Here is a 27,228-nt window from a genome sequence, read left to right on the forward strand (position 1 = left end):
CCTCAGCACCACATAAAAATAAATAAATAAAACAAAAGTATTGGGGCTGGGATTGTGGCTCAGTGGTAGACCACTCGCCTAGCATGGGCAGGACCCGGGTTTGATTCTCAGCACCACATTAAAAAAAAATAAAATAAAAAGGCATTGTGTTGTGTCCATCTACACCTAAAAAATAAATATTAAAAAAAGAGTTTAAAAAAAACAAAGGTATTGTATCCATGATTTACAACTAAATATATATGTGTATATTTTGAAAATTTCTGAATCAATATGCACAACAATAGACTTGGATTAACAGATACTACTATTAAAGAAAAACAAGAGTGAAAATGAACAGATATAAATTTCCATGTAAAGTGACATTAATTTAATCATATCATCAGAATACATGCTGCATATTTTTGGACTAAGACATGTAGTTTCAAAATGCTAAAGAAATAATATCCTTACATTACAGTGCCTGGGACTTAATTCTTCTTCTTCTTCTTTTTTTAAATTTTTTAAAATTATAGTTGAACACAATACCTTATTTTATTTACTTTTATGTGGTGCTGAGGATTGAACCTAGTACTTCACATGTGCTAGACCAGTGCTCTACCACTGAGCCACAACCCCAGCCCTTAATCCTTAAAGTCTGTAAAAACCAAAAGGAAATACTTTCCTCTAAGTAAATATTACGTATGAATGCTTAGTTATCCATATTTCTACAAAACATATTCTCTTTATTAATTGCATTATATATTTCTTAATAATACATCATAGAACAACTCCTTAAAATATCCTTTTCTAGCAAAAGCTTATTCCTCAGTAGCTCATTATTCTAAAGTTATAAGACTCTATTACATTCTTTATGTGCTACCTTCATTTTATATTGTTTTATCTTTTAATTTTTACATAAAAGCAAAAGTATAATAAACATTGTAGGCTACAGGTTTTCCCTCCTTTCTTTTTTTTCTTTTTGATACTGAGGACTGAACTCAGGGGTGTTTTACCACTGAGCTACATCCCCAGACCTTACTTGCAATTCTCCTGCCTCAGCCTCCCAAGTTGCTAGGATTACAAGTGTGAGCCAGTATGCCTGGCTGGTTTCCCTTTCTTAACAAAATTTTTTATGTATGTATTTTAATTATTTATTTTTCCTGGTTCTCATCACTCATTTCTTCATTCATTAGAACCTACTAAGTGATTTTCTTTCATATGCAGATGTTGTTTAATGTAGAATTACTTTCAAACATTATTATAGACTAAGATTATTAAATAATTGATCTTGAAATGTCAAAAGAATATAAACAAAATGAAAGCATGTACTATTTTGTTATAATAACAGTTTAGAGCAAAGATTAATTATGATTTTTATTATGTTTCTAGTCTTGAGGTTGTGCTAACAATAACCAATGGTACAAATCCAGCCCCTTAGCCTATTTTTATACCTTCCTTAAAAGTGGTTTTTACATGTTGAATAAGAAAAAAAAAACAGAAGAAGGAGGAGAAAGAGAAGGAGAAGGTGGTAAAGGAGGAGGAGGAGGAGGAGGAGGAAGAGGAGAAATGATAAAACAATAAACAAAACCTAAAACATTTGTTACCTAGTCCTTTAGAAAAAAATTTGCCAAAACATTAAAATGTAAAAATTGCCATTGTTTGGTTGGAACAATGGCAGTTTTTACATTTTAATGTTTTGGCAAATTTTTTCATAGACCATGAAACTTCCATTTCCCAACTACTTTGGGTGTAATTTAAGCAAATGCCTATCCTAGAGAAGAACAAATGAGGTTAGAGACCATCACACCATACAGGGCCTTTTAAGACCAGTAAAAATCTGTATATCTTGTACATGGGTCCAGTAACTAAGACCCTGCAACTTTGGTCCAATTGGGTTGTTCCACTTATAGGCTGGATAGGAAAGAAGATAGCAGCCTAGTTCATTAGCAGTGGCTAACCAATTCATTCAGATCTTGTCTTTTGGATAATCTGATCACAAGACCCCAGAGATAGCTGCAGGCAGCAGAACTGTACAAAAGATCTTATAAACACCATAAAACAAATGAGAAAGCCTAGTATAAAATATCCTCAGATATCCAAGATATCCAAGGCTAATCTCAGATATCCAAGGACATCAATGATGGAGCTCATAAAACTATACAAAAAAATAAAAACTTTGAAAAACACTGCCTAAGTGTTAAAATGTGAGAACAGCTAGGTGTGGTGGTGTTCCCAGGGACCCTGGAGGCTGAGGCAGGAGGATCACAAGTTTAGTAAGCCTCAGAAATTCTGCAAGACTCTCAGTAAGCTCTTAGTGAGCTCCTGTCTCAAAATAAAAATTAAAATAGATTGGGGATGTAGCTCAGTAGTAAAAGGTTCAATCCCCAGTACCATAAATTCAGAGAACAGTGGGCTGAAAGTATAGCCCAGCAGTAGAGTGTAAGCCTAGCATGCATGAGGCCCTGCACCAAAAATAGATAATAAATTAATTCATTTAAGTTTTTTAAAAAATCAGAAAACTAAAGAGTTCTTTAAAATTAGAAATATGATAAAAGGATTTAGAAATTTGTAACAGATTGGAAGAAAAGTTCCAGAGACCAAAACAAGAGACTATGATATACAGGAAAGAAAAGTTAAGGAATTCCAGAAAGACAGAATAATGAAAAAGAGAAATCCAATGGAAAAAACAAATAATTCCCACATTGAAACACAAGAGTTTCTAGATTGAAAAGATCCCCTGAAGCCCAAAATTATTGATATAAACAGACCCAAGCAAGACATATCATCAATAAAGAGAAATACCATGATGATAATGTATACAAGGCATAGAACAGAAAAGAGAGCACTGAGAGAGGTATCGCCAAGAAGGCAAAGTTAATAGAACGCCAGATGTTCCAATTTTAAGTATTGAGAGACTCAGACCAGTGAAAAAGAGCCCAGGAGAAACTTAGCATTAAGTACATTAAAATAAATAAATAAAAATTAAAAAGTCAGGCATAGTGGCACCAATAATCCCAGCAACTTGGAAGGCTAAATCAGGAGGATCCCAAGTTTAAGGCCAGCCTGGTGAATTTAGTGAGACCATCTCTCAAAATAAAATATAAAGGGGTTGGGATGTAGTTCAATAGTCGAGTAACACACACACACACACACACACACACACACAGCAAAATAAAACCATTATTAACTGGAGAAATAAAAAGGAAAAAAAAGTATGTTATGGCTCAGCTGAGAATAATGTTTCTGTGGTAAAGATAAACAACAACCCTAAGTATCCTGGGAGAATAGCAAAAAGAAAAGTGTGCATTTCTTTGTGATTGAGAAAGAGAAATAACTAAAGAGGACAATAAAAGAAAGCTAAATCCTTATCTTCCATTTGGAGAATTCAAGAAATAAAAATTAGGCAACTACTATCTCCAGCCATTATGGAACTATTGGTGTTAGATAGGGCTTCCACTAGAAACAACTAAAAGCCTAGGCAAAAAATAAGCCTAGACTTATTTTTAGACAATGGGGAACAAACTGCCCATAACTATAAGTACATCCTACAATAATACTAGCTTTCTTCTAGGAAACATTTACTGAACACCACTGCAGAAAAGAGACACTCAAACACAGCACAACTATTTCAATGAGTTAAAGAGAAAGAGAATGGAATTCAAGGAGGCTAAGGCAGCTGAAATTTGCAAATGACCAGAAAGCAAGCTCTGGAGAGCTCTTGATTTCTCTGGGACAGGCCAGGATTGGTGAGGCAGATGAAGGTGGTAAGCAGTGGGACTGGTGTGGCCAAGAGGTTGTTTGCGACTGGTGTGGCCAAGAGGTTGTTTACATAAAGGGTGAATGGATAAACCAGAAAATACACAAGGGTCATGGGGACGAGATTTTTCAGCTTCAGAAAAGAGTCACAAATGTGGAGAAGAACAAAAGAATAAATCTATGGCATTACATTAGAAATAGAAGTGTTTTGGTGTTTTTTGTTTATTTTGTGATGTTGAGGAATCAACCCTGGGCCTCATGCATGCTAGGCAAGCACTCCATCATTACTGAGCTACAAGTTCAGCAAAGAATGAGAAGTATTAATATAAATGAATAATTGTTAATATACAGAGGCTAGAAATACATGTAATCGTGTGCATGCATACCCATATTCACATATGCATGTGTTTATATATAGTACATAAACATGTTTTCTAGCTGTATTCTCTGGGAGGGCTTAGAAGTATTGATACCTTACTAGCAGTGAGAACATCCAGTATGCTAATCTTGGTTCTAAACACTATTTTACATTAAAAGGAACACAGGTTCCTTAGAGAAGAGGCTAAATATAGGACAAACAGAACAGAAAATAAAAGAAGAGACTGGAGCATCCTGTTTCAACTGAAAGAAACTACTCAAAGAGTAACAATGACATATCAACAAGATGCAAGACTCAGCTTCTCTTCAAAGGCCAAGTCTGGGATGAATTCAGCATCAAAATATGAAATGTAATATCTTCAAGCCCTTTTTTCTTGCTTTATTTTTTAATGTTTTATTGCTTTATGAAAATGTTTAACCCTAATAACCCTCTAGATGACCTATACTATGTAAAGAAGCAATTGCCCTTAAACTGTACTCTGGCTTACTTTTCTATTTTACAATTAAATATCTTTTCCACATTAAAAAAAAAAAAATATATATATATATATATATACACACACACACACACACACACACACACATACATACATGGAATGTAATGGGCTGTAACTTTTTAAGTAAAGTGTGAGTTCGGGGGCTGGGGATGTGGCTCAAGCGGTAACGCGCTCGCCTGGCATGTGTGGGGCACTGGGTTCTATCCTTAGCACCACATAAAAAATAAATAAATAAAAATAAAAAATAAATAAAGATGTTGTGTCCACCGAAAACTAAAAAATAAATATTAAAAAAATTCTCTCTCTCTTAAAAAAAAAAAAGTGTGAGTTCATTCTGACATAGATGAGTGAATGAATGAATGGGAAAAAAATGACATTGGAGAAATGTATTTTTTTTTCTTTTTAAAAATATTTATTTTTTACTTTTAGGTAGACATAATATCTTTACTTCATTTTTATGTGGTGCTGAAAATAGAACCCAGTGCCCCACGCATGCTAGGCAAGCGCCACTTGAGCCACATCCCCAGCCCCTGGAGGAATGTATTTTAAAAATCACCTTAGGAAGGAAACAAGAATGTAAAGAAAGAGCTTACAGAATGGAAGAAAATCCTGGCTAGCTACTATTTTGACAGAGGATTAATATGCAGAATACCAAAAAAGCAAATAACCCAATTAAACAGACACTTTTCAAAAGAATATATACAAATGGCCAACAAATATACACCATTAGTAATTAGGGAAATGGAAATCAAAACTACCCTGAGATTTCATCTCACTCAAATCAAAATGCCACCATAAAGAATACAGACAAGTGGAGAGGATGTGGAGAAAAGGAACTATTTTACACTACTCATAGGATTGTTAATTAGTACAACCACTATGGAAATTGGCATAGAAGTGCCTAAAAATATTAGCAATAAGTCAGATGTGGTGGCACACCTGTAATTCCAGTGGCCTGAGAAGCCGAGGCAGGAGGAACACAAGTTCAAAGCCTCAGCAACTTGGCGAGGCCTAAGCAATTTAGCAAGACCCAGTCTCAAAATTTAAAAAGGGCTGTGGCTGTGTTAAGCATCACTGGGTTCAATCTTTAGTACCAAAAAAAAGAAAAAAGAATAGGATATGACCCTGCTGTTCACTCCTGTTTAATTCTTAGAGAATTAAAGTCATCATACTATAGCAAAACATGCATATCCATGCTTATAGCAGCATAATTCATAATAGCCAAACTACGGAACAAACCTAGGTGTTCATCAATGGTTGAATGAATAAAGAAAATGTGGTATCTACACATAATGGAGTTTTATTCAGCCATAAAGAAGAATGAAATGAAATTATGTCATTTGCAGGAAAATGAATGTAACTTGGAGAACATTATGCTAAGCAAAATAAGCCAAACTCAGAAAGCCAAGAGTTATGTTTTCTCTCATATGTGGCAACTAAAGAGGAAAAAGGAAAAGAAAGGTCGGAATGGATCTCACTGAAGGGAGATCAGTAGAGTAGAAGAAAGAAACCAGGAATAGGGAAAAGGCAGGGAAAGGGGAAATACTAGGAAACGAAATTGGCCAAACTGTATTGTTAAGATTGTGTGCATGTACAAATATGTAACAACAAATCCCACCATTATTTACAACCCATATGTGCCAATAAAAATATGGGCAAAACAAGAAAAACAAAAAGTGGCATATTAATACATACACAACAAATGAGAGGTAAGAAAACTAAAGATCACAGCATGCAGAATTACTGAAAAGAACATCCCCTTTTTGTTTCTTTATTTGTATTTTTTTTAACTCAGAAGGTCCTATAGAGAGGCATAAGACTCATAATTATAAGATTATGTACACCAATCATGAAACATATATAAGGAGTTTCTTCCATCTGAATAACTCAGTTAAAATTATGAGTATTTCCTGGCATATGCCCTGAAATAGTCCAAATAACAGTAACATTAAAAGAAAACAAAAAAGTTCAGACATAGGCCAAAACATCAAGTAACTAATTATGGTACTTTGACATAAATCCAAAGGAACCATTACCAGAAACCAGAGACCTGTAAAATCTTTTTTAAAATCAGATAGCCTACCATAGGGACAGTATAATGGATTAAAAACTAGTAATATTTGTTATTGAATACAAAACCTGGTCTTGATGAATATTACACATATCTTTCAAAAATAAAGGCAGTTCACCCAGATATTTTCAACAAGTAACTCAATAATTTAATAAGGATGATTTCCAGAAGTTTCCTGTAATGATTACTTTTCTGCTTTGCTAAAATGCAAAGACAGTATGTAAACTTTCTTGAATTATAAGATACTTGAACATCAAAACAATTATTTTTTCTTAAAAAATATTAAAAGGAAAACTGCCATTATGTAAACTCAATTTTATAGGGTAATCAATTAATTTAAGTAAACACAATATATATCAGCAGTCCTGTTTATCATAAATAGAAACTTTCCCATTTACCATTTTTCTCCCCAAGATAAATTAAAATAGTTCTTACCTAATTCATAGAGGTGCCCATCTACATGTACTAATGCAATAAAATGAAGATCTACTTTTTCATCTATACTTGGTGCCTGAAATAGGAGGGAAAAATACGTATTATATACATTAGTAGTCAAACAAATCAAGGGCATATATACATACACAAATAATACCAAGTGACTGAACATTTATCCAATATAACTCAAGGCTTAATCCTTGATATGATGGACAGAGTGACCATGCTTGTGACAATGTGTTCATCCATCAATAAGGAAAACACAAACTAAAAGCATATTTCTCTTAGTCTCAATTGATCTAAGTCTTGTTTACCTTAGAAGCCCTACTGTCAGCACAATGCCTGGTATATTGTATGTACACAATGCATACTTGTTTGAGTAAAATGAATGTATGAATGAATTGTGTAATTTTTAAAATTTAAAAGCCTTGGGTTTTAATAATTCATAAACAACTAAAGCAACACAAGTTAAAATTTAAGACATCAAGAAAGCTAGTTGGGCTGTCATATTTAACAAATTAGGATAAATAAATAAATGTTAAAAATAAAATAAGACATTTAATACAAAAATAAAAAGACTAGGAAACAAAAACAAAAGAAAGCTAGCTGGTTTCCTTAATGATTTGAATTTAATAATACCATTTTTTGAACAATGTGGAATAAATAATCATAAAATAAGTATCTGTACTCATTCTAGATTAAAAAGCTTAAAAATGAATAAATGCAGGGAAATACCCTTGAAGACTAAAAGGGGAGAAGAAAAGAGGATAAGAACAAATTAAGATACAATACGGGGCTGGGGTTGTGGTTCAGTGGTAAAGTGCTTCCCTAGCAGATGTGAGGCCCTGTGTTCGATCCTCAGCACCACATATAAATAAATAAATAATAAAGGTATTGTGTCCAAATACAACTAAAAAATACGTTTTAAAAAAAAGATGCAATGAACTGGGCTGAGGTTGTAGCTCAGTGGTAGAGCACTTGTCTCACATGTGTGAGGCACTGGGTTTGATCCTCAACATCACATTAAGAAATCTAACAAATAAAATAAAGGTATTAAAAAAAAGAATTATAAAATAAGAAGAGAGAAATGAAATTTAAAGAAAGGTACAATGAACTGTAGCCAGGACTTTTCTCTTGCTTTTTTTGACTTTTTTTTTTTTTTTTTTTTTGGTGCTAATGATTGAACCCAGGGCCTTATGTTTGAGAAACAAGCACTCTACCAACTGGCTATACCCCAGCCCTATTTTTTGGACTCTTAACAATTTGAAATTTAAACTATACCTAGGTTTTATTAAATTTACCAATTCAATTTGCATAAGTAATATTTACATATCTTAGACATTCAAATAACTGATGTAAAATTGATACATTGATTAACTGATACTTTCTATGATATGTACAACTAGTACTAATATATGTTAGCTATATATCAAATCTAAGTGATTTGAAATGAAATACAATCACTGTTAAATACAGGTGAAACAAAAATTTTAGAGGTAAAAATTTTCAAAAGGCATAAATTTTATCTTATATCACCTTAAAAGTATTTTGACTTAAAAAATACGCTTTTTTTCATGCTCAATAATAATATATATTTTCTATTAATTATATGTGGAATTTTCTGATGCAGAAATTAAAAGGTAGAGATTAAATATTACTATTTTATTCATTACTGTATTTTATTTTCTAAGATTTATAGAATGCTTCTAAAATATTTGCCAATACAGTGTCTCATCTAATCTCTCAGTGTTCTACTGAGATTATTTCTCTCAAATTATAAATGGAAGAAATTGGCAAATATGGCAAACTAGCTCCTCCTAAGTTCATCAAGAACTAAAGAATTACACAGTAGAAACCAAAGTTTTTATCTAGTTTTACTATTGCACCAACATAAGACTCCTCTCTAGTGTGGTCGGCTATTGTGGTTGCTCCTCAAATGCCTGGTAAATGCAACAAAGTTTTGAGACAGTCCATTCTATCGTTAACACATTTTTGTTAAGAGTTTTCTTACAATGAGACTACAAAAGGTCTCCTGGTATTTTCTTTTTTTTTTAATATTTTTTATTTTTTAGTTATCGGCGGACACAACATCTTTGTTTGTATGTGGTGCTGAGGATCGAACCCGGGCCGCACGCATGCCAGGCGAGCGCGCTACCGCTTGAGCCACATCCCCAGCCCAAGAGTTTTCTTACAATGAGACTACAAAAGGTCTCCTGGTATTTTCAATCATCTTGGAAAAAGACCTAATCCTTCTTTAACACAATAAATTGTTTTCAAATGTGTAACGTCAGTGATAGTGAGTTCCCTTACTTTCCTGGTTAGGGAATAAAAAAAAAAAAAAAAATTAGTAATCAGTTAATCCAATACCTTCATTTCATCCATAAATACAGGAGAATCCAATTTTTCAAGCCCAAACCTAGGCAATCTACAAATTACAAATTCATTTCTGTAAGAAAAATGCTAAAAAGAATTCCTTATTAAACTAGGAAAAAAAAAATCTTCTTTTATTCATTTTAAGATAATTTTCCAATGACAGTATAAAGGGTTTAAAATCTTTTGAACTATTGTGTTTTCATAAATTATTTTAACATCTTAAGAATTATATACTACACAGCTTTTGTTTTCCATGTTTTGCCAGTAAATACAACCATGCCAGTGGTAAAGACAGTATACTTGGAGTCAGAGAACTAAATACGTGCCCAAATCCAGGAGGCTTGCTTGTGTTTCTATCCATTTAGAGGTTTAAGCAAGATATAACTGTTAAGTGTGTAATCTGTTAAGTGTGTTATAAATCTTATATAATATTACAATATTAATACAAACACTTTCACAAATATGAGCAGTTATCAAAGTAGTGACTCAAAATTTTGTGACATTGTTCCTTTAACCAAAAATGAATACTAAAAATATAAAACTCTACAGTGGGTATGAAAAGCCTTCAAACTATTATAAAAGATTAGTAAAGCTCAAAATGTTTAAGCCTCTACAAAACCTAAATCTTCATTTTAAGACTTTTCCTTTAATCAACTTCAATTAATCTATAATTTGCAATTATTCAACTGCTTAAAAATTATTCCACTAAAACCAAGAATAAAAGAAAATCCCAACAAGTCTTCTGTTGCAAAAAAAAAAAAAACCAACATATAACTATACAAAAATCATAAAACAGAGGCTACAGATTGGATCATTTGCCTATATTTATATAACTTTAAGTTTCTATTTATATAGCTTTAAGTTTCCTAGTTTAGAATATAATACTTGTCTTGGTTAAAAAGTGATATAACAAATCAATTAGAAATCAAACACTAAGTATAAATTTCACATTATAAAATGCAGTTTAAATTTAATGGTATTTAATATATACCAAGCACTGTTCTAAGTGCTTTTATGTTTTATTGACCAATGAATCATCATACAAACCCAAAAAGGTAGGTAATATGATTTTATCCATGTTACTCTCAAAAAAACTAAGAGAACATTAAGTAAATGTTCTAGGTTACATTGCTAGTAAATGATGGGATTTAGGATAAAATCTAGGCAATGTGACTTCAAAATCTATGTTCTTAGCCACTATGCTATGAAAATACTTATAAAGCTATAAGGAAATAAAATTAATATGTGCAAAGATCAACATTACATAAAACCATAAAACTGGAAATACCAAATTTTATCATGTGCTCATTTACATTTAGAATGGTTTTAGTACAAAAGAAATTATTCCTATGTAGAATTAAATCAATGTACCCCAGTCGGAATTTACAAAATTATGATCTTATTCTATATATCAAGTTCACCTTGTATTCTCACTGTGTTAAACAACATATAGTATAATAGGAAGCAACAAATATCAAATGGATGAATGAATAAAAATGACAAATGAGTACGGTAACCCAATGAGTGTAATGAAATAGAGACACCGTTTGTTGATACTCATCACAAATGGAAGGCTATTTGATGATTTTGCTGATAATTGGTGGAAGCAAATGTTTAAGGAAAAGTGTCAAGACTCCACTTTGCAGTTTGAGTACAGCTCTAGAAGGGTAAATAGGGGGAAGAAAGAATCTTTGACGTCATATTTTAATTGTTTTAAGAGCTAAAATACGTGCATAAGCTTATACTAGCTTCAAAAGTCATAATGATTTATAGAAATGTCAAGTTTCTTATAAATGTATGGCACACAAAGATTTCAGATACTTCATTTTTAGATAGACTCTGCCAAACCACAGTTATTGCCTTTAAAAGTATAGAACATCAGAAAGACAAGAACTGTACTTGCTTAATTCTGCAGTTTATTTCCATTGTCAGAATTATTAGAATTCCATTGTCAATCTCAATATTTAAGATAATTAGGAAGATTACAAGAACAAATGTACTTTTTAATAGTTTGCTAATCTTTTTAGCCTATAAAAGTGAAATTATAAAATTTGCAGGAGGCCTACATTGATACACAGGAGAAAAATCTTCACCTCCTACTTGGAAAAGATCTTCAGAAATTAAATAGGCAGGGAAGATCAAATCAAGATTAAACCAAGTACCTGAGCCACCTCAGGGAATAAAACAGCTTAGATGAAATACCCTACACCATGAAGGATTTAGATTAAGGATAGAGTAAGTAAAGTGACCCCAGAGCATGGCAAGAGACTAATGCTGTACTCAGAAACATGAAAAATAAATAAATAAAGCAATAGATGGCAAAGAACTCAGAAGGAACACAGCATTTGTTGACCCAAGTCAACTAAATGAAACCAGAAAGCTGAAGGGTAAGAAAACACACATTCACTTACTTTAACAACTGATAGGAACTTAAACATTATCACAAATGTCGATCAGGACTCATCAACAGGCAGGAGCCCTTATTTTTGCAGGGTATGGAGTGGAAAGATGAATGTTCACCAAGGCAGTGGTGAAAGTCAAGCTAGACTGCAAAGCACAGAGTTATGCTTGCAATCTTACTGGGGGAGAAAAAGCTAATGGTTGAGTGAACCAAGAGAAAAGCCCTTTGAAGACTGAAGACGTTTAAGGGGGGAAAATAAAAGGACTGCCCTTGCCACTGGAAGAAGAGATGGAAGATTGACTACACTTACAACAGAATGGAGACCCAAAGATGGTAGGCGTAAGAAGGGTCGCCAGCGACGAAGACGGAGAGATGGACTGGTAGCCTTTGCAGGGCCTACATGGTTACGTTTGACCCAGGGCAGGGATGCATGGTGACACAATGATGAGGACTTCGTTCTGCAGTGGCTAGAATGAGGCTGTGATGAGGATGGCGAGGAGGACTACATAATTAAAAAAGAGAATATTTTACTTAGACCACGTTACTGGGTGATCATTTTTTTCTTAAAAGCAACGTATGGTCATACTTGTATTCATATGATCTAGTAACAATCATATAGTAAAGGATCACATATGAATATTGTTTAAAAATGGGTAAAGTGGAAATATATAATCAAGTATCAGGTTATATGCCATAGTTTCTTATATGTACATTTTAAGTACTGGCATATCCTCATCTGCTATACAGCACAGATTCATGGAACTGAGTTATTTTAAAGCCACTAAAATGGAATCATTATATTAGATCGTTTTTAAAACTGTAACACACCTACACACACACACAAACACATAACACATACAAAACATAAAAAGAATAATGGGCAGAAGAAAACCATATGTCAATAGGCATTGGTAAAATTCCTTAGAGGGTAGAAACCAAGGTGTGTGTGGGGGGGACTTTAAAACCTAAATAAGAATGAAATGAACTTCTCTAAATATGATGACCTGAACTATCCTCTTATTTAGGCTGATAAGCTACCATGGAAATTATCATGGCCTATTACTCATCTTTTAGTAAACAATAGTATCAGTTAAAATATGTATCACTTATTTTATGCCAGGCACTGTTTTAAGCACTTTACACACATCAATTCATTTATTCTCCAATGGCCTGTGACATAGATATAACTATTCCCATTTTACAAATGAGAAATCAGTGCACAAGTAGTCTAAGTGACACAACCAAGGTCACACTGCTGCAAGTATTAGGGCTGGGACTAAATCCCAGGATATCAGGTTCTAGATTCAATGATCTTACTCAGTATGGCATACAGACTCTGATCAAGAGAAAGATTTTTAATGCTAATTTATGAGATTAGAGTCTACTAAGCAGAAGAGTGATTCTAATAAAATTAGATGTATGGGGAATAACCTTTTCAAACACTACTTATACCAAAGCCAAATCTGGCCCAATAGTTTTCCACAAAATGTACACGGATACAAAAACTAATAATAGTGGTAACCCAGATGATCTTACAAATGTCACCTTGAATCAATAACACCACTATATTAAATTAAAAATGATTTAAAGCAATATGATGAAATTATAATCAGTAAAATCATAGTGAGAATAAAAAAGAATAGTCATAAGGCTTTGATAATAATTTCACTAACCATGGTGTAGTCTGAGTTTGCTCTGAATGATTCTAAAACTTTTTTAAATCTTTTTTTTAGTTGAAGATGGACACATCTTTATTTTTACGTGATGCTGATGATTGAACCCAGTGCCTCACACTTGCAAGGCAAGTGCTTGACCACTGAACTACAGCCCCAGCCCTCTGCAACTCTTTTTAAGTTGGTACTTTTGATCTACATAAACAATACATTAACCTAAAATAAAACTATCATTTTGATGGGGGTTTTAAAATTTTGTGAACAGCTGCTCATAAGAATCAATTAGAAACACATAAATGATCCTATACATGGTTCTATGTTGGAATAAAGGTACATATAACAAAATGTCTACTCTCACAGACATAGTCTAATCAGAAATTTGTTATATTCAATCTACATTTAAATAGGAGGAAGAGGGAAAGGGAAATTAATAAAAGGAAAAAAGAAATGGAGTGCAGAGAGACAGGAAGGTAGAGTTGATGAAGAAGAACAGAAAAAAATTTTTTCTAAGAATCTGAGGAAGACACATTACTAAAAGAGAGTTATAAACTGAAAGAATGTGAATGGCACAGGTAAAATTGGAAAGGTAGCTCTGGCAAAGAATTTAATGTGAGAAAAGGAATGAAAAGAGAAATAGCAGAACATGTTCAGAAGACTAGATTGTCGGGTCTGGATTTCATTTTACTCTTTCAGGCTAGCAAATTGGCTATTACTTTTTCACAGGTGTTAGAAAGACATGAGACTCCTAGATCAGAGAAAAAGAACTTTATAATTCATAGTACAAGGTACATGATCATAAATATGCCTGTGTCAATTCACATGAGGACAATGCAGAGGGCCCAGATGGATGGTTGCACATGCAGCAGGCTACATGACAGGAGAGGAACATGGAGCTGGGGAAACCCACTGTCGTACAGTAAGCAGTAAGCAAACCCACATTTGTCCTGGAAGCGAAGACATCGTCTCTCACAGTTTAATTTATTTACTACTAACACACTTGTGAAATGTGGTATTTCCAACTTCAAGCAGTGAGGCTTCCTTCTTCTGCCATTTTTTAAGAAAAAATTTAAAACTTTAAAAAAATAATTTCATACAAAGAGTTACAAAAACAAAACAGTACAGGAAATACTCAGATCTGACTTTTTACCACCATTTGCTTTATTACCTACACTTATACTCTCCTCCTCTCTCTACATAATTTTCCCCCTGAAGCATAAATTAGGGTAAGTTACATTCACTGTGGTCCTTTACTCCTAAATAAACTCATCTGTAAGTATTCATAGGGGACTGGTTCTAGGAACCCTGGTCACCAAAATCTGTGGATGCTCAAATCCCTTATATAAAATGTAGTATTTCCACAAAACCTATGCACATCCTCCCATATACTTTAAAACACCTCTAGATTACCTATTATAATACCTAATAAAATGTATATCTATATATAAAGTTTTTATACATATTTTTAAGGAATAAAACAAGAAAAATCTTCACACATTCAATGTGTTCAATATTTCAAAGAATATTTTCAATACAGGGTTGATTAAATCTACAAATGCAAAATGTATATGGAGGGCCAACAAAACTTCAGTATTCCCTATGACTAAAGAATTCTCTTAGAGTAACTGGAGTGAAGTTATCACTACCAAGTTTTAATATTGATATAATACTTTCATCTGAGCTTCCATTCATATTTTAATTTTGTCAATTAATCTAGCTATGTCCTTTATAGTACTCCTCCACCATACCCTCCACCCCTTTCCCAGGGTCTAATATATAAGCAGATAGAGAATTTACTTGTCATGTTCATTTATATCCTTTAGCCTAGAACATTTCTAACAACTTTCTTTGTATTTTATGAATTTTTAAATACCCTTCTTCATTTTTTAAAATAAAAATGAAGAGTAAAAAGTCATACTCTGTGAATAGAAACAGTTTTACTTCTTTCTTTCTAACCCATATGTCCTTTATTTCCATTTCTTGTTCTATTGTATTGGCTAGGACCTCTAGTACCACAATGAATTTCATTGATTTCTTTTATCTTTATTTCTTCTTTCTGCTTTCTTTGGGTTTAATTTGTTCTTTTTCTGCTACTGTAAGGTAAAACTTCAAGTCACTGACTTGAAGTCATTTTTCTTTTCCAAGCATGTAATGATATAGCTTCTCTCTAACCTGTTTTTTCTTTTCTACTATAAGCATTTATTGCTATGGATTTCTAATTTGTACTTGAGCTGTATCCTAGAAATTCTGACATTTAAAAAATTATCATTCAATTCAAAATGTTTCCCAATTTCCTTTATGAATTCCTTTTTGATCTACGAGTTATTCAGAAGAATTTAAATTTTTATATATTTGGAGACTTTCATATATTTTGGGTATTTCTTTTTTTATTTATTTCCGAATCCCATCATTATTAAACAACAACAAAATTTTTTTGTACAATTTAAAATTTTTTTGTGATTTATTTCCTGAACCAGAATATGGTCTATTCTGGAGAATATCCCATGTACATAAAAAAAAAAAACACATTCAGCTGTTGCTGTTTATGTATTCCATAAACATTCAAAGGGTTAAGTTGCCAAGCTACATGACAATGTTGTTTAGGACATCTATGCCCTTACTAGTTTTCTTTGTCTATTGTTCATGAGATGGGTACTGAAATATTCAACTATAAATGGGGATAAATACTATTTCTCCCTTCGTTTTTATCAGTTATTTGCCTCATATATGTAGAGATTCTGATTTTAAGCTGCATATACCTACTATGTTATGTGAATATCATATCTTCTTGGTGAGGTAACATCTTTATCCTTATGTCTTTCTTTATCATTGGTAATATTCCGTGTTCTGAAGTCTACATCACCTAATGTTAATGTGGCCACTCCAATACTCTTTTGATTAATGTTTGTAATACACATCTTTTCCCGTTCTTTTAACTATTATTATCTTTCTATGCCTTTTATTTAAAGTGACTTTCTAGGGCTACAAATGCAGCTCAGTAGTACAACACTTGCCTAGTGTGTGCAAAGTTCTGGGTTCAATCCCTAGTGCTGCTATATAAATAAATAAATAAATAAAGTGACTTTCTTGTAGACAACATTTGAGTGTTTTGTTACTAAACTGACCAACTGTTTTAACTTGCATGTCTACGTTTTTATCACTTACATTTTACCATTTTCATAGTATTGTTTTCTATGGTTGAATTAAAATCAACATTGTCAGTTCGCTATTTTCTCCATCTGTTCTTTGTTGCTCTTTTTGCCTTTTTAAAAGTCAGTATACCTTCAAGTAATCTTATATCACCTTACATGTAGTATAAGAACCTCATGATAGTATTATTATATTATCTCTCTCTCATTTGTGCTATTGTCAAACTTTTTTTGTGTGTGTGTGTGGGGGGGGGTGGGCAGGTTACTGAAGATTGAACTACTAAGCCACATTCCCAGCCCTTTGTTTGTATTTTATTTAGAGACGGGCGGGGTCTTACAGAGTTGCTTAGGGCCTCACTTTTGCTAAGACTGGCTTTGAACTCAAGATTCTCCTGCCTCAGCCTCTGGAAACACTGGGATTACAAGCATGCACCACCACTCCTGGCTTATGCTTAAACATTTTTATATGTGTTATAAACCCATAATACATGGTTACGTATTTTGTAGACAATTTTCTTTTAGAGCAATTAAAAACAAGAATAAAATTTATTTTATATTTACCTTCACTTGTTCCACTTCCAGTACTTTCCAAATCTTTGTATAGATACAAGTTTCTTTCTGGTATTATTCTGCTTCTGCATGAAGAAATTCCTTTATATTTCTTATATTGCAGGTAATAAATTCTCTTAGTTTTTGCTTGTTTTAAAAAAGTTTCATTTCAGCACTTTAAAAATATTATCCCACTGTCCCAGCTTGCAAATTTTTGAAGAAAAGATTGCTCTAATCTTTATCTTTGTTTCTCTGAGTCCAATATATCTCTTTCTTCTGGCTGCCTTGAATGTTTTTTAAAATTATCTTCAGTTTTCAGCAGTGTGAAAACTAAATGTGTTGTGATGTGTTTGTGTGTGTGTGTGTATATGTGTGTTTGTGTGTACGCATATGTATATGTTTGAGGTTGGGGTATTTATTCTACCTAGTGTGTCTGAGATTCTTGAATAAATGGTTTGATGTACTCAATTATTTATGGAAAAATAGTTGGCCACTGATTCTCCAAATATTTTTTTTCTATACCAAGGCGTCACTCCTCTATCCGCTTCCTGTCATTCCTCTCTCTCCTTCTGAGATTCCACTTTCATGTATTAGATCAGTTGAAACTGCCCCACAGTTCTTATATATTCTGTTTTTCTGGGGTTTTTTTCTTCATTTTTCACTACTTCTTTTTTATTGTCACTCATTCTGGTAACTTCTAGTGATTTATCATCATATTCACTGATTGTTTTCTCGATTTTGTGGCACCTACTGGTGAATTTCTTAAAGGCATTCTTCATCTCTGGTATTATGTTTTTCATTGCTACCATTTCCATTTGATTCTTATTGTTTCCAACTCTGCTGATGTTATATGTTGGTACATAATGTCCACTTTTTCCACATGAGCCTTCAACATAGTTATTTATTTTAAATTCTGTCTGATAGTTCCAACATCTGGATCATATTCAGGTTTGGTTCTGTTGATTACTTTGTCTCGACAGTATGCTTATGTTTTTGTTTTCTTCTTTGTCTTATAATTTTCTGGTTAAAGGTTGGGTAATTGGGCGTTGAGCATTGATACTAATTTATTTAATAAGCCTAAGAATGGGTATGCCTCATCTTCTGCTAGGACTTTAGTATGGAGGACAATTCAATCTATTCAGGAGTTGAATTTCACTGGTGCTATGGTTACCCTTAGCACAGCACTGGCTTAAAATTTATCTATCATTACCTTGTATTTATGGTGGGATATGGGTTGCCGGATTCTTTTTCAATGCTCTTGTTTCATCAATAGTTTTGGGATATTCCTTAAAGCTAATGCCTCAGAAGAGATCTTTCTTCATGTTATTGACTAATATCCATACTTTTGATACTTGTCTATGGTGCTTATAGTCTAATGATGGAGATATGGAAGCATTCTTTATTCTTCTGGTTCAGTCTCTGTCACAGGCATTTCCTTTGTCCCTGAATATCAAGGACAAAGCTTTCTGAGGGATCCTCTCCAGTTGTAGAAGATATCTCATATAGAGATTTCTAGGAAGTAGATCAATTCCCAGGAAGGACTTTCTGTCCCAGGATCCTTAGGCTTTGTTCTACAGGAGATTAAAATCCAGGCTAGGTACCTTTCCCACAGTGGGCCTACACCATAGGTCTCTTTCCTGCCTTTTCCACAGTCTATCTTCATGATAGACTCCACATATCTCATGAGTACCCAGTGAGGTATGTGGAAAATGGGTGTGAGCTCTCCCCATCGGGCTACTTACAGGGATTTTTAAAGTCTTATGATGGCCTATAGTTGGTCTTTCACAATATGTTCAAATTTCTACCTATTTTGTTGTTTACAATAGATGATCAGATTCTTCATGCTGCCTTTTTCATTATCCATGTATCCATGTCATCTATCTTAATAAATATAGCTCTAGGTAATTTTTCATGGCATATTACATAGAGGTACTATAAAGACATTATTGCACCAGAAAGACATTTTTGCACCTTTAGATTGTTTTTGGATTTCTACAATTATAAACAATGCTTCAGTGAAAACATTCACACAAGTATCTTTATATGTTCATCAGTCAATAACTAACAATGAGTGTTTACTATCGCCTATCAGAAATTCTAAAATATAGATGCTATAGATCCTCACAATAATCCTATAAGTAAAAATTACAATCATTTCTAAAGATGAAGATATATTTTTTGACAAAACTCTTATCATATTATCTATGTGTAATTTTAGCCTTCTTTTTTCTCATCATATTTGCTAGTATAAGCTTACATAACAGAGGAAAGAATGAAATAAGAACAGATGATAGGTTCAAAAGTACACCTTATAAAGTAAGTTTCATACATCAAGGACTGTGTCTGCATGTATTTATCTGGCTACATTAAAAATAGGATGGCACATTACTATATCATGCCTGTTTTTTTGTAACTACTAGTTGAATGTTCTTTATCCAAAACATTTGAGAACATTTCAGACAGATTTCAGAGTTCACTGAACTTGGGAATATCAGCATAGATTTCACCAGTTGAGCATCTTTAATCCATTTCATATTCTGGGTTTTTTGGATTAGGGATGCTCAAGCCTGTACTATGTATAGCTCTTGAAGAACTGTGAAGCTTTTAATCACTATCTTATTGCCACAGTGCCAGCATACTAAGCATTTATTAAATGAATGTTATTAACCATTAGATTTGTAGGCTAAATTTTTAATCTAATCATACTCATTCCTACCTCCTTCTGCTAAAGGAAATATGTACAGTCTGCAACTCTTTAATTTCTAAAGATAATTCATAATATGGATTATCTGTACATCATATATATTTTTAAGTCCAAATAAAGCTTAATTTATATGACAATCCAGAAAAAGATTTCCAAGCAATATCTTTTATTTGGTATGGAATCTTTATATTCTTAGATTTGCTTTTTAGAATAAGAAAGATTAGAGATACACCAACTTTTAAATTTTCATAATTTTAGCTGGAATACAATTTAAACAATTAACCTAATTTAAATTAACCTTGCTTTTAAATATGAAAATTGAAGCCATAACCTTAATCTTGGACCAAATATCTAATTTTTCAAATTAACTAGAAGTCTTCCATACTAACTAGAAAAGATAAAATATCTACAGTTAAGTCTTTCAGAAAGCTGTCTTTCTTGTAAGCTTTCTTATTTTCTATAACTCACTTCTTCACATTTTTGGTTTTAGTAAGGGGTCCAAAATTACTAACAATTACCACATCATTAAAACTACTAATGGGCTGAGTGAAGTGGCACACCCTGTAATCCCAGTGGCATGGGAGGCTGAGTGAGGTAGGAGGATCGGTAGTTCGAAGCCAACCTCAGCAAAAGCGAGGCACTCACCAACTCAGTGAGACCCTGTCTAAATAAAAAATACAAAATAGGGCTGAGGATATGGTTCAGTGGTCGAGTTCAATTCCTGGTACCAAAACAAACAAACAAACAAAAACTATGAATGGGTTCAATCCTCACCAACTCCAAAACAAACTCTGAAAGTACTAATGACACAGTATTTTCCAGGACTTTGACACTGAACTGTGCCCCCTCTGCTGACTGTATGGGTATTGCAAAAGCAAAATGTGATTTTACATACATCACTTTACATGTAATATATAGGCATACCTCAAAGACATTTGTGGTTTGGGTTCCCGATTACTGCAAGAAAATGAATACTGCAATAAAGCAAATAGCATGAATTTTTCTCCAGTACATGTAAAAGTTATGTTTATACTATACTATAGTATATTAAGGTATACAACAGCATTATGCTTAAAAACACAATGTAAATATTACTTTAAAAATAAGTTATTGCTCGGGTTGAGGATGTGGCTCAATGATACAGTGCTCATCTAACACGTGTGAGGCCCTGGGTTTGATACTCAGCACCACACATAAATAAAATAAAGGTATTGTGCCTACCTACAAGTAAAAAAAAATTAATAATTTATTGCTAAAAATGCTAATAATCATCTCAATTGTTGGAAAAATGGTGCTGTTAGACTTGTTTGAGGCAATGTTACCACAAACCTTCAATTTGTAAAAAACACAATATATACAAAGAGCAATAAAACAAGGTATCCTGTACTCCATTGTAATTCCAAAAAAATCTAGAACTGGCTTTTTGGAAACTCTGGAAATTTTAGAAAGCAGATTAAATATTTTTGTTTTCAGGTGGAATTCTAAGTAGTTTAATAAATGATTGTTGCATGAAACATTTAGATACTCATTTAAAAAATTTTTTAAGCATTCTGATTCTGACTTGAATTGTCTCAGAATTAAAAAAGAGAGAGAGAGAGAGAAGGAGCGCACTACATGGATACAGTCCATACATATAACAGTGTTTTGGGTTTTTTTCAAATGTTCACAAGCACAAGAACTCAGCTGACTTGCCCAAAGCCACACAACCAGTGACTGTCAAAGCCAGAGGCAAACTAATAAGACATAGCTCCGATTTTAAAATTTTTCATAACATGAAATGCCATCTCACCCCATCAAATATCAGCTAACTTAACTGATTCACAGAGGCACACCCATTCTTATTTGTGTCTTATTCCCCAAACACAATTCAAATCTATTTTCTGGATGTCAAATTTAGATAACTCATGAAAAAATAAAATAAAACCCCCTAGGTTCTATAAAGCCAAACTGCTTTTCCCTTACAGTTAATGTGCATGTACTCTGTATTTCAAAAAATGAAGAAATTACTCTACAAATCAAAGAATTCGAAATGCTATAAAGGTTAAAAAGAAATGAACCAGAGCTTTAAATGGGGACAGAGAGTCTGCTTAAAAGCATTTCTCTATCAAGGAATCAAGTTTTTGGTAAGTGCTTAAATCCAAATTATTCTAAAATGCCAAAATAAAAGTAAGTACATTTTGCTTACACCTAAAATTTTTAAAACGTATTGATATTCTATTATTAAGAAATATATTGTTATCATCATGTAATTTCCTGAGCATGAAAGATCATCAGCTGCTAGATAGTTAAAATAATTACTTTTTTCTAATATATGCATAATTACCAAAAGACTGGTTGCTTAATAAATAAGATATTATGTTTTATGTATGGAACAATTCTTCTATATTAACTAAGAAATGGCTATAAGGGCAACAAAGAACAACATATTCAGTAATACTCTGGTTATTTGTAATTCAGTACATGTTTGAATTAAATTGTTAGCTGGGTCATTTTAAGTTTTAAAACTTTGCTTTCTTAGTTTTTGTTTTACAAATTTTGATTTACCTATACATTTTGTTGCCTTATTCCCTAAAGACCTAAAAAGAGCATGCTACAGGGACACTGCTACATCGATGTTCATAGCAGCACAATTCACAATAGCAAGACTGTGGAACCAACCTAGATGCCCTTCAATAGACGAATGGATAAAAAAAAATGTGGCATTTATACACAATGGAGTATTACTCTGCATTAAAAAATGACAAAATCATAGAATTTACAGGGAAATGGATGGCATTAGAGCAGATTATGCTAAGTGAAGCTAGCCAATCCCTAAAAAACAAATGCCAAATGTCTTCTTTGATATAAGGAGAGTAACTAAGATCAGAGTAGGGACAAAGAGCAGGAGAAGAAGATTAACATTTAACAGGGATGAGAGGTGGGAGGGAAAGGGAGAGAGAAGGGGAATTGCATGGAAATGGAAGGAGACCCTCAGGGTTATACAGTGGAGGGGGTAGAGAGAGAGGAGGGGAGGGGAGGGGAGAGGTGGGGAGGGGGGAGGGTGGAGGATGGGAAAGGCAGCGGAGCACAACAGACACTAGTATGGCAATATGTAAATCAATGGATGTGTAACTGATGTGATTCTGCAATCTGTGTATGGGGGGAAGGTGGGAGTTCATAACCCACTTGAATCAAAGTGTGGAATATGATATGTCAAGAAATTTGTAATGTTTTGAACAACCAACAATAAAAAATTAAAAAAAAAAATACAAAAAAAAAAAAAGAAATAAAGTACTTGCTGGCTATGTGAACTTGACCACATAGTAACTTTAGTCTTCTCATTTGGAACATGGGGTAAAAACTATCTTAGGGAGGTAAGAGAATAAGAATGAAAGGGCTGGCAATATAACTCAGTAGAGTGCCAGCCTCGCCTTCACAAGGCCTTGGATTCAATCCCCAGCACCACAAAATAAATAAATAAATAAATAAATAAGGCAAATACAAAGTGTGGCATATCACATGCATTCATTAAATGGTAACCATCATTATTAATAAGATGCTACACAGTAGCAGTAAGGATTAAGAAGACAAGAATACTTGGGATCTGTTAAATATACCAGAAATTTCCATTGCATTCACCCATAAATGATGCATTGAAGCAGTCTCATGACACTGTAGTACCCAGAAGTGATGCCCATTTTTTCCATCAACCCCAGTCATCTTCTAACTTGAGTACCTTCAGTATTTGTGGACCTCTAGTATTTGTGGATCTCTAGTAAAGAACAATGTGCACTACTGTCACAAGGTAGAAACAAGAATAAAATAACTGAAAGAATAAAATCCAATTCCTTTATTTTTTAAGAATTTTAGTTACTTTTATTTTCTTTCATTTTTTAAAAATACTGTTAGTTATAGATGGACACAAAACTTTATTTTATTTATTTATTTTTTATGTGGTGTGGAGGATGGAATCCAGTGCCTCACATGTGCTAGGCAAGAGCTCTACTACTGAGCCATAACCCCAGCCCAAATTTCACTTTCTTATTACACAATCATTAGAAATCATAGGTACTTTTATTGACCTATTGACAAAATTCGCACTTGATCATGACAATTTAACAGTTATTTCCTGAATATGGTGTCCTTTCAGACTTCAGAAATATCACTGAGTCTGAAAAATAAACCACAGAAAGGAAAACAATGGACAATGTTTCTGGGGCTGCCAAATTCTACAAAAATATTATAAATGCACGTACATATACGTAAGGACACTTAGGAGCACATGCATGAGAATATGTGCTTACATATAAAACTTTAAAATTTAAAATCAAAATTATAATTCTAAATAGATTTCTGTAGGTTTTCTTATTCAATTTCAGTACAATATACTGAATTAGAGTAAATTCAAAGTTTATGTTTAAAACAGAAAAGTGAAACCAAAATCCATGCAAAAGATGCAAACTATTCCATGTTCAGTTGGCAGTCAAACATGAGTTGGATATCAAAGTACACAAAATACCACTACATATTTCATGGAAAATCTAGAAAAATTGCAAGTCTCTTCATTTTGCTTACCTAATAAATCAAGATGCCCACTGATTTCAAGATATTCTCACTTTGGTTTATAATTCCCCATGTTAAAAGTCTATTAATATAATGACTTATATCTACATGTTATATCAAATTCAAACTTACTATTGTTAAGTTATCTAAATTAAATCCCCAAAATTATTTTCATTACAATTTGAGAGCACCCCCAAATCATGTTCTCATTTATTACAAATGCAAAAATCTTAAATTCTAATAACATTATTCTCTATTACAGAAAATTCTGGTTTAAAACAAAATAGAAAAACCTCACCATCCCCAAACATAACCTCAATTCTATTTTTATCATTGAAGGCATTTTTAAATAGAAGAATAACATCTAATCAGATCTGGCTGGTAAACTGGTAAATTCAGTCTAAGAATTTTAAATATAAAATAATTTTAAAACAATTAACAGTTTAGTATCTCCATTTCTAAAACTGAGAATGGGAAAAAAGAAACAGAAAGAAGTAGAGGAAGAAAACAGAACAAGGGCAAAACCTCTGTTGAGAGAATGAGATGCAAAGAAATAATAACAAAAAAAGACAAAAGAGAAATACAAGTCAAAGTATAAGGAGCTAGTACAAAAGTTCTAGAGAATTTCTGTTTTAAAAATGAAACAAAATGGGGTATAGAGAGTAAAGGAAAAAAAACAAAACAAAACAAAAAATGACCAGAAAGTTATTTTCAAACTTCTTGACAAAACTAGACTTACACAGCTTAAACAGCAAGATACATTTCATCAGAGTTCCATTTACTGTTTCCATTTGACTCTCCAAGGTAATCAGGAACTTAAATTTTATAAGAACTAAGTTCTTCCTAATTGCCTGAGTCTTTCAAAGTGAAAGTAGAAATAAATCCCTAAAAAAGGGATATAATTATGTGAGTTTTTTAATTTATGTGTGCGCAAATCATTTTTGGCTTATTGAAATAATTTCTGCTGTTTTTTTAATGCCAACATAATAAAGTAAGTAAAAATTACCCTTCAGAGTAAACTGAAGCCATACAAACTATACTTACACAGTCAATGAAGATGAAACTCCATTTTCGACAACTCTAAAAGAATTTTTCTGAAATTCTCTTTCTCTCTCTCTCTCACACACACACACACACACACACACACAAACACACACACACTTGTCCTGCTTCCATAGATTCCATATCTGGGGATTCAAACAACTAACAATGAAAAAAATATTTTTCAAAAAAATTAAATCTGTACTGAATATATACGGACTTTTTTTTTCCTTGTTAAATGAGCTTCATGCAAATACTAAGCCATTTTACACAAAGGACTTGTATAAAATGAGTGCCTCAGTAAAAGTTAAATAAATTTTATAAAGGGATTTAGTATCTATGCAGGTCCCTCAACCAGCTCCCACCCCTAAAAGGATTCTGAGGGACAACTGTCATGAGGAATCTTTAAGTATACATGATTATATTCCTTTTTAAAAAATTTATATGACAGCAGAATTCATTACAATTTTTATTACATATTATAGAGCACAATTTTTCATATCTCTGGTTGTATACATAGTATAGTCACACCAAATCGTGTCTTCATACATTTACTTTGGATAATAATGACCATCACATTCCACCATCATTAATTACCCCATGCCCCCTCCCTACCACTCCAACCCCTCTGCCCTATCTAGAGTTCGTCTATTCCTCCCATGCTCCTCTCCCTATTCCACTATGAATTAGCCTCCTTATATCAAAGAAAACATTCAGCATTTGGTTTTTTAGGGATTCACGAACTTCACTCAGCATTATCTTCTCTAACCCAGATTGTTTCTTTTGCTGAGAAGAAACCTTTTAGTTTGAGTCCATCCCATTTACTGATTCTTGATTTTAATTCTTATGCCACAGGAGTCTTATTAAGAAAGTTGGGGCCTAATCCCACATGATGAAAATTAGGGCCTACTTTTTCTTCTATTAGACACAGGGTCTCTGGTTGTATTCCTAGGTCCTTGATCCATTTTTAATTGAGTTTTGTGCATGGTGAGAGATAGGGGTTTCATTTCATTTTGTTGTATAAGAATTTTCAGTTTTCTCAGCACCATTTGTTGAAGAGGCTATCTTTTCTCCAATGCATGTTCTTGGCACCTTTGTCTAATATAAAATAATTGTAGTTTTGTGGGTTAGTCTCTGTGTCCTCTATTCTGTACCATTAGTCTACCAGTCTGTTTTGGTGCCAATACTCTGCTGGTTATTTATTGCTCTGTAGTAATAGTTTAAGGTCTGGTACAGTGATGCCACCTGCTTCACTCTTCCTGCTAAGGATTGCTTTAGCTATTCTGGGTCTCTTATTTTTCCAGATGAATTTCATGACAGCTTTTTCTATTTCTAAGAGGAATGCCATTGAGATTTTGATCAGAATTGCATTAAATCTGTATAATGCTTTTGGTAGTATGGTCATCTTGATAATATTAATTCTGCCCCTCCAAAAGCAAGGTAGATCTTTCCATCTTCTAAGGTCTTCTTTGATTTCTTTCTTGAGGGTTCTGTAGTTTTCATTATATAGATCTTTCACCTCTTTTGTTAAGTTGATTCCTAAGTATTTTATTGTATTTTTTTTTTTTTGAGGCTATTGAGAATGGAGTAGTTTTCCTCATTTCGCTTTCTGAGGATTTATCGCTGATACATAGAAATGCCTTTCATTTATGGGTGTTGATTTTATATCCTGCTACTTTGCTG

General features: G+C 33.0%; 1 protein-coding gene across 1 annotated transcript in view; it reads right to left on the reverse strand.

Moving 5' to 3' along the window:
* Positions 1-27,228, reverse strand: part of Uchl3 (ubiquitin C-terminal hydrolase L3) — a 59,279-nt gene that overhangs the window by 2,060 nt on the left and 29,991 nt on the right. The window contains exon 6 of the mRNA XM_027938056.2: positions 7,117-7,192. Within this exon, the coding sequence (XP_027793857.2) occupies positions 7,117-7,192 (76 nt within the window). The remainder of the gene's footprint in view (positions 1-7,116; positions 7,193-27,228) is intronic.

The sequence above is a fragment of the Marmota flaviventris genome, chromosome 4 (genome assembly GCF_047511675.1).
Source record: "Marmota flaviventris isolate mMarFla1 chromosome 4, mMarFla1.hap1, whole genome shotgun sequence".
NCBI classification, from domain to species: domain Eukaryota; kingdom Metazoa; phylum Chordata; class Mammalia; order Rodentia; family Sciuridae; genus Marmota; species Marmota flaviventris.